Below are 9,135 nucleotides of genomic sequence, written 5' to 3'. Positions count from 1 at the left end.
TCATCAGTTCCGTGGATATGAAAGAGGTAATACAAGGAAAAATCGTATGGACAATCTCAGCAATTGAATTCTATTATTCAGTATAACGTCATAATTATAAGATCTTAGTACTGAGATCATAATTAAATAATGGTTGTTTTTGAAAAACTTCAGGGAAGCCTTCTTCTGCCACACTACAATTCTAAGGCCATAGTCATACTGGTGATTAATGAGGGAGAAGCAAACATTGAACTGGTTGGTCTAAGAGAAGAACAACAGCAGCAGCAGCAGCAAGATGAAAGGTTGGAAGTGCAGAGGTACAGAGCCGAGGTGTCTGAAGACGATGTTTTTGTAATCCCAGCAGCTTATCCAGTTGCCATCAACGCAACCTCCAATCTAAATTTCTTTGCTTTCGGTATCAATGCTGAGAACAACCAGAGGAACTTCCTTGCAGGTATATATAGTAAATATCTCCTTCAATTTGAACATACTGATCTTGTTTATTTTATTCCTTATTTGGAATTTGTTTTATTTACAATTGGTAACGCGTGATTGAAAATGTGAAGGTGAGAAAGACAATGTGATTAGTGAGATACCTACAGAGGTGTTGGATCTTGCTTTCCCTGCGCCTGGTGAGAAGGTTGAGAAGTTGATAGAGAAGCAGAGTACGTCCCACTTTGTTGATGCACAGCCTGAGGAACAACAAAAGGAGGAGGATCGCAATGGAAAAAAGGGTCCATTATCTTCAATTTTGGACACTCTGTACTGAATAAGTTTCTAGTAAGATACAGGTGAGAGAGCTTACAGTGAGTGTGGAATTAACGTGTCGGATCATGTAATAAATAAGTAGAGCTCCACATGGCTTTTCCTATCATGAATAATGAATAAATTTAGCCGCCTTTATATTATGCTTGTATTTTAAGTCCTTCGACTCTCTTCTCTGTCCTCGCTAATTTGTTATGGTTGGCTCGCATGATTAGCTTACTTAATTTGTTTTTAAGTGAAATATCTGAGTTATATACGTCTCTTTTATTAAATAAGAAAAGGCTTTAATATAAGATAAATCTTATTCTTATAAAAAATAAAAAAATCGGTTACAAAAAGCTAAGAGAGGTTCACAAAAGAAAAAGGGAAAACGAAGAAGGAGGGAAACGAGGTTCCCATGGTGACCGCATTGTAGCCTCTGTAACGAGGTGGTTGGAGAGAATCACCTGTCTTAAGTTGTATAGCCAACCATTGTTATTAAACTGTTAATGAAATACTAGCTTATATGAGGTTGAAATCACTGCTTGATCATCAATAAAATTTGTTAACTAGAAATTTTGCTTCTGCTGAACTACAACACCTAGAAAAAACACTTGAACCTGTACTAAAACCGTACCTGATTTATTTTTCATATCTTCCAAGCTACCTTCCCGATTACCATTAGACTTACTTTCAATTCTTGACTCCATAACTGATAATACGCTTGATGTATCTTACAACTGCCTTTGTAGCTTACTCGAAATAAGATTTTAGACCTTGACTCCGTATGGATACTAAGCTTGATTTATCTTATATATTTCTTTGTTGCTATCAAGTACAGTTTACTCAGATAGTGCATGAATCCTAACAACAAGCTTACTGGAAATAAGATTTCACATCATATAGATGTGAGATACTACATTAGACACTTAATCAAGTTTCTAAAATCAACTTCGTCAACTTTACTTGCAACACTCAGGTGAACTTCTCCTTATTCATAAGAGTTCATTGTTTTACTCATCAAAGTTAATTTTTTTCAAGAATCTCTTTCTTTGACTAAGAAGGTCTTGTTCTTCTTTTGAGTGATATCCGTCTCTAGTACAGCTTAACTTCAGATAGCTTCTTTTGAAAACCAAAATGAAGCTAATGATAATTTATTTTGTTATACCACACTCTTAGAACTTGCTTTAAGCCATGCAAAGCTTCTTTTTTCTAACAAGTAGACTGTCTTCTTGTTGCTCAACCATCGAGGAAGGTTGATTTAATGTCATAAGGAATACTCATTTGTGATGCAACGAAACTAGCCTTGTTGTATAATGTATTGATGTATCTCAGTAGGCAACTTCAAATATTTGAGAATAGCCCTTCTTCAATACTGGATGGAACTCCACGAACATGACTTTTCAACATGTAACTTATTGTCGGATGATGAAAATGACCTAGCTTTTTGTGCCAAGTATCAACCAAGCTTTATGTGACTGGAAAGTAGTTTGCTCCTCTTTTATTGTTGAAGGAAACTCAACATCTTTACTCTGAACATTTCTTAATGGGTCCTCGATTATGTGTATGTTATTATCACAAAAAAACTTCAAAACCTTTCTCATGTAGCGAGCCAACACTTGGTAAGCTTTGATTAATTTTGATGTACCTCTGAAAAGAGTTTTGTGCTTGAATAACTTGTTACAACTATTTTGGCTTTGATAGGAATATGATATCTAGTATCATGATGCTGGCTAGAAGTGCACCTTTGACAACACAATTTTGTATCATCAACTTTCATTCTTCATAGAATTTTTTTTTCAACAATTCCATAAGCAAAGTCGTTTCCTAACAGCTTTATCTTGTTAACTAAACTTAACAATCTATTTAAGTATGTCTCAAACATTTTCATTCTTTGAAAACTTAAATTTCTTCATTTTATTAACAGACATGTTTTATATTCTTTTCATCTAAAACATATTTTGGCTTTAGATAATTTCAAATTGTTTTTTCTCATTAGAATCGTTATTCTAATAAAGATGGTTGTAAGTACACCAACGCAAAGACATGATTTATTTATTAGGTTTCTTTTTTTCTCCTTATAATTCTTGAACTGACCATGATAGAATAGTCCAACAGGAACAAAAAACAGTAATCCTCTTCCGCGTATTCCCGAAGATCACATGCATCCAAGTAACTTTATTCTTTTGAGTCAATGATCATAATATTTTATCAGTCGTTTTACATTTGCATTTAAAATTTCCGTAAATTTGGTGTGCTAAATGATATTAGAATCAATTGAACGGTGCTTTCGTGAAATCACTAGGTTAGTTTGTACAATGTAAATATTGAAGAAAATGTTTTTTTTTCTATTCACCTATCTTTCATCAATTTACGTGTACTTTTATATGGCTTGTTATAATTTTTTGGGACTTACCTTAGCATTTAATGAAAACAAAAGATATAGGACTAAAAGAAGCTCATGTATATTTTTATATAGGGATAAAATGTTGATTTATATATCCTTTAAATGTTAATAATAATAATTAATAAATGATAATACAAATCTTCTACTTTAATTTTTTTTATCAACAATAAAAATATATTAATTATAAAGTACTTTGAAAATGTTTCAATCTTTTTACACATGTAGACCCAGAAAAAAAAAAACAGAATAATTAATCTAGATACTTTGTAATATTTATTATATTATTTGCTACATTTATTATTTTTCTTTTTTAATATGGCGCGTTACAGTATGTATGTACATAGTTATTATGTGTCCCCCATTCCATGTGGGTTTTGAACGGCATTCTTTGAAATATACTAAGTTTGATGACAGCAATATGTTCTTATCACTTGTGTATAGCGTATATCTCCTCCATTGTCATCTTCACTTCCTTTTCTTTATCCACCAGCTGTTCAAGGTCTCCCAATCCATATATATCCAAAAGGACTGTACACAAATGCCATGCACAACAACACGTACTTGTTCACCATCTCGTTCAAATGACTCATCATCTCAAATTACGAATCGACTCATATACTTTTTTTTTTAATATTTCAATGTGAGTAAATCATAATAAACTTCTCTTACGAACGGTGATTTCTATAATTGTTTATAAGTTCAAGCCAACGCGAACAAACCCCAAAACCTGTATTTTCTTCTACCAGCTCAACTCTGCTCAATTGGACACACGTCAACCTGCAACCGATCGTGTACGCAAGCTAATAAAGAAATTCTTCTATTGTATAACTATAAATACTATTGTATAACATAACTCCGTGTTCTCATCAACGAAAGCGAGTGCAACAATTTAAGCGGTTGCTACATATACTACTGCGATGAGATCACGGTTTCCTTTGTTCCTGGTGCTGGGAATAGTTTTCCTAGCATCAGTTTCTGTCTCATTAACGGAGAAGCCGAGTCGGAGCAAATGTGTGCAGACATGTGAGAGCGAGAAAGATGCGGCCAGGGTAGAAAAATGTCAGCTTCGTTGCAAGCACGTTTCTGAGCGTGGGGAGAAAGAAGAGGAAGAGGAAAAAGTGATTCCTGAGCCCCACCCATCACACGAGGAAAAAGAAGAGCATGAGCGTGAAGAAGAACAATGGAAAGGACGGCAACGTCGTGAAGATCCCGAAGAGAGGGAGAGGGTGAGGCAGAGGGAGAGAAAGAAGGAGGAAGAAATGAGAGAGAGGGAGAAGGAGGAAGAAATGAGAGAGAGGGAGAAGGAGGAAGAAATGAGAGAGAGGGAGAAGGAGGAAGAANGAGAGAGAGGGAGAAGGAGGAAGAAATGAGAGAGAGGGAGAAGGAGGAAGAAATGAGAGAGAGGGAGAAGGAGGAAGAAATGAGAGAGAGGGAGAGAAAGAAGGGAGAGAAATACCGCAGACGTGAGAAGAAGGAGAAATGGGAAGAGGTAGAAGAAGATCGAGGTTACTCAGACTCACAAACACAGAACAATCCTTTTCACTTCAGCTCGAATAGATTCCATACTCTTTTCAAGAACCAACACGGTCACATGCGTGTCCTTCAGAGCTTTGACCAACGAAGCTCCATACAGCTTCAGAACCTTCGAGACTACCGTGTTGTGGAGTTCAAGTCCAGACCCCACACCCTTCTTCTCCCTCACCATGCAAATGCTGATTTCCTCCTCGTTGTCCTTAGCGGTGAGTAATTACTTAATACAACTGATTAAATTTCCTCTCTTGCTTCTTGTATATATAATGGTAATCAATTTTCTAATTACAGGGAGAGCCTTAATTAACTTGGTGGAACCAGACAACAGAGATCCCTACTACCTTGACCCTGGTTATGCCCAAATAATTCCTGCGGGAACCACTTTCTATTTGGTTAACCCAGAGAGAAACAAAAATCTCAGAGTAATTAAACTCGCCATACCCGTTAACAAACCTGGAAAATTTGAGGTATTTTCTTTTCTTTATAAACTAATCAATCATTTCTTCTTTTAATCTGTTTCCAAACGTGAAGATCAATATTTTCCTTTCTCTCTAGAATTTCTTCCTATCTAGCACCCAAGAACAACAGTCCTACCTGCAAGGGTTCAGCGAGGATATTTTAGAGGCCTCCTTCGATGTACGTAATCAAGGCATCATCTAATTAAATTCCCACTTTCTGGTTTGTCTAAATGACGTCACACTATAAATATTACCATTATATATATTTGCTTAATTTTATAGAGCAAATTCGAGGATATAAGCAAGGTTCTGTTTGGAGAGGAGATACTGCGGCAGAGGCAGCAAGAGGGAGTGATTGTGGAACTGTCAAATGAAAAGATTCGGGAACTGAGTAGAAGTGCCGAATCCAGTTCAAGGAAAATCAATTCCTTCAAATATAAACCGTTTGACTTGAGAAGCTCCCACCCAATCTATTCCAACAAGCTTGGCGCGTTTTATGAGACCACCCCAGAAAAAAATCCCCATCTTCAGGAGTTAAATATCTTCCTCAATTATGTGGATATCAAAAAGGTAAGCGTAAAAACCTTACTGACTAACGGAACTGGACAAGTTGAGTTCTGTTGAGAAATGATATATTTTTTTGTGTTTTCTTGGTTACCATATATAGGGAGGTCTTCTTCTGCCACACTACAATTCTAAGGCCATAGTCATACTAGTGGTTAATGAGGGAGAAACAAACATTGAACTTGTTGCCGTAACAGAACAACAACAACAACAGAAGCGGCAAGAAGTGCAGAGGTATACGGCTGAGTTGTCTAAAGACGATGTATTTGTAATCCCAGCAGCTTATCCAGTTGCCATCAACGCTACCTCCAATCTGAATTTCTTTGCTTTCGGTATCAATGCTGAGAATAACCAGAGGAACTTCCTTGCAGGTATATATATATGGCATGTCAATTTGAATATACTGTTATTTTTTGTTTTATGGGGTTGCTTATTTACAATTTGTAATGCGTGATTGAAAAATTGAAGGTGAGAAAGACAATGTGATTAGCGAGATACCACGACAAGTGTTCGAGGTTGCGTTTCCGGGGAGTGGTGAGGACGTGGAGAAGCTAATAAAAAAGAAGAGAGAATCATATTTTGTGGCTGCCCAGCCTCAGCAGAAGGAGGACAATCATATTCCTTTGTCTTCAATATTGGGCGCTCTCCATTAAATATGGCCATCAACTAAACTCTACGGTGCAGCAGTTCATACCGAGCGACGAAAGTATGTAATAACTTGAGCACCACTTTTGTATTAAGAATAAATAAATTTAGCATTATGTTGTATTTAATAATTTGAAGCGACTATAATGCTCCCTATCTAAGAATGTATTTATTAAAACGTCTTGTTAAAACTAGATATTGACTTAACTGATAAATATATAATGAAATGAAAAACAAAGATAACTGATAAATATGTAATGAAATGAAAAACAATGAAATGATAATAAAATCTATGCTAATGTTAATTTCATTATAAATATATACACCTATTTTGATCAAAGAACCTTTTAAGCTACATGTGCAATTGGAAAACACCCTCCATGGACTCCATTGCATTCTACAAATCATGGTTTGGCTCGTCCTCTGCTTCCAACTTAGGCTCGTCCTCTGCTTCTAATTTAGGCTCGTCCTCTGCTTCCAACTTAGGCTCGTCCTCTGCTTCCAATTTAGGCTCGTCCTCTGCTTCCAATTTAGGCTCGTCCACTGCTATCAATTTAGGATGCACCTTATTCTTCTTAGATGATGGGGATGTGGGTGGGGTCGAGATATAGTTGTCGTAGTCTTCTTTTGTTGGTACAGGATATTCTTTTGGTCCATTATCTTCTATTAAGCTATCTACAACATACAGATATTTCAATTAAATTAGAGAGCCTAAATTTATCAAGTTTCTTTATGAAGAAAACACCCACAGGCACATTCAAATCTGAAACTTGATTTTAAAGTCAAATCAACTCAATCAAACAAAATGAAATCATTCCGTGGAAAATTCAAAACCTGAAGTAGTGAAAGTGAGAAAAAATATTATAAAAATTATTGACAAAAGTAAGTTACATGATATTTGGAAGAGTGAAATATGGAAATCCTAACTATGATGACAGAATCCAAACATGCGTGTATAACTTTTAAGAATGATCATGACGTGTATGATTTTTCTTTTAAATATAATGCGAAATGTTTAAGATATAGACAGACTTAACCTCTTGAACGTTGCGTAGTCATAAAAGAATGAAACTGCACGTGTTAACTTCCAAAAATCAGGTACGAGAAGAGAGATACGATATCCATAAAAATCAAATTACCGCATAATGCTGGGTTTTTGCAGCGACCACGACACCACCACTTGCAGAAAGATCGAGGGTAAATGCAAGCTTGAGTGCAATATTTGTAGCAGCCTTTGCGTCTTTCTTCAAAGGTCTCTGCTTTAACACATGCAACGACAACATGGCAAACCAACAACAATGCAATGTATTTGTCTCCCATTTCACCTTCTTACTTATTCCTTTGTTTTCTTTTACTGGTTGTTGGCAATGGTGGTTTGTTAATAATTCCTCCTTCCCTAGTTCCATGCCCTAGTTTTCTAAATTACGATGGGCGTACATATATAGCTGGATAAATGACTCCTCAACCGCATATCATGTCATGGTTATTTACTAAATTTTGGGATCTTGCTATTAAGTGTCATAATGCTAATTATCTTGCATAAAAATAGGTTTTGCTTTTCCTTACAACGACATATTCTTTTTCAGGTATGTCAGAACTTTATTTTGCTTTCAGTTTTGGAGATCATTATTTAGACGGTTGAAAAAATAAAAACTAGTAAAGATATAGTTGGTTTGGAATAACATGATGATACTGAATAGGAAGATCCCAAAATTTAGCAATGAAGAATGAGATAATTTGCGGATGAGGAGTCATTTATCCAGCTATATATATGTACGCCCATCATTGGTAGAAAAGTAGGGCATGGAACTAGGGAAGGAAGAATAACAAACAAAAGCAGTAAAAGAAAACAAAGTGAAATGGGAGAGAAATACGTGGCATTGTTGGTGGTGTGCCTTCTGATGGGTGTATCTGTTGGGGCAATGACCGTAGAGGAAAAACGAAACGACTGCAACAATTATTGTAACCGTGCTTGTATGTTCCCCACCTCATTCTGCAAATGGTGGTGCGGAGGCCGCTGCGAAAACCCAATACTTTGGGGTTAGTTCATTTTCTTCCACTTCATATTCAATATTAATCACTTCTATAACATGCTATATGCTTTTTTATTTCTTTAGGTTCAGATATCCATTCACTCCTAATTTTATTTTATGTTTTGCTGGAAAAATATATATATGTATAGAAGACAGCCTAATTGAGGATGTATCAAAGAAGTATCCTCAACCAACCGAAGCAAGTTACAAGGCTTATAAGGCTGCACATCCTGAAGAAAGTTCTTCCACGACTGAGAAGACTGAGATGTAGAACAAAATGAAAACAAAAGACTTTGTTTGCCAAGGTTTTCATGTTAGATTCGAATGTGTACCTCAAAAGCTTCCCTTATCAAAATAAATTATTACCATTCTATAGCATCCTCATAATGCTTTTACATTACTTTGCTATAATCTAACTTTTTTTTTAGTTTCTAATTTTGTTTTTTTAGCTTTGACCATATTTTGTACTTCTATATTAATATCAGTTATGTATGAATTTTTAATTTTGTTTTGTTTTACCTTGACTGTTTTTCTTTTTCTTTTTTTCTCTTTTCATCTCTCACATCCTTTCTCCATCTCCCTCAACCTCCTGCCAAATAAAGTGATTGAAAATCATTCCTATTTTTTTTTTTAAACAACTATAATAGTTATTTTATCCTTGTTTTAAAAATAAAAGTTAGAAAATCTTACATTTTATCTTTTGATTAAATTTAAAATGTTCTGTGCATATTTCAATTTGATAAATTTGATAAAGTCTGAACATGGAGAAACAAAT

The 9,135-nt window shown here is 35.3% G+C and overlaps 2 protein-coding genes across 2 annotated transcripts in view; both read left to right on the top strand.

Annotated features, from left to right (window-relative positions):
* LOC106780180 (beta-conglycinin, beta chain-like) overlaps nucleotides 1–895 on the top strand; it is a 3,167-nt gene extending 2,272 nt beyond the window's left edge. Inside the window, exons 5-7 of the mRNA XM_022776891.1 lie at nucleotides 3–26; nucleotides 154–433; nucleotides 546–895. Coding sequence (XP_022632612.1) covers nucleotides 3–26; nucleotides 154–433; nucleotides 546–748 — 507 coding nt within the window. The 3' untranslated portion in view covers nucleotides 749–895. The remainder of the gene's footprint in view (nucleotides 1–2; nucleotides 27–153; nucleotides 434–545) is intronic.
* A 3,076-nt stretch (nucleotides 896–3,971) lies between these two features.
* On the top strand, nucleotides 3,972–6,483 carry LOC106780184 (beta-conglycinin, beta chain-like). The gene is made up of 7 exons (XM_014668442.2): nucleotides 3,972–4,438; nucleotides 4,474–4,869; nucleotides 4,952–5,127; nucleotides 5,216–5,296; nucleotides 5,401–5,688; nucleotides 5,786–6,053; nucleotides 6,151–6,483. The coding sequence occupies exons 1-7, from the start codon at nucleotides 4,048–4,050 to the stop codon at nucleotides 6,333–6,335; spliced, it is 1,785 nt and encodes a 594-aa protein (XP_014523928.1). The 5' UTR covers nucleotides 3,972–4,047; the 3' UTR covers nucleotides 6,336–6,483.
* Nucleotides 6,484–9,135: the final 2,652 nt, after the last annotated feature.

This window comes from Vigna radiata, unplaced genomic scaffold, assembly GCF_000741045.1.
Source record: "Vigna radiata var. radiata cultivar VC1973A unplaced genomic scaffold, Vradiata_ver6 scaffold_374, whole genome shotgun sequence".
NCBI lineage: Eukaryota > Viridiplantae > Streptophyta > Magnoliopsida > Fabales > Fabaceae > Vigna > Vigna radiata.
The sequence above is the reverse complement of the archived record's forward strand: the minus strand, read 5'-3'. Positions and strand labels throughout refer to the sequence as shown.

Excerpts from the sequence above, each read along its gene's own strand:
- LOC106780184 (XM_014668442.2), top strand. The coding sequence starts at position 4,048 with ATGAGATCACGGTTTCCTTTGTTCCTGGTGCTGGGAATAGTTTTCCTA. Across the intron at positions 5,128-5,215 it reads ACAAACCTGGAAAATTTGAG|AATTTCTTCCTATCTAGCAC; the intron begins GTATTTTCTTTT and ends CTTTCTCTCTAG. Across the intron at positions 6,054-6,150 it reads CCAGAGGAACTTCCTTGCAG|GTGAGAAAGACAATGTGATT; the intron begins GTATATATATAT and ends GAAAAATTGAAG.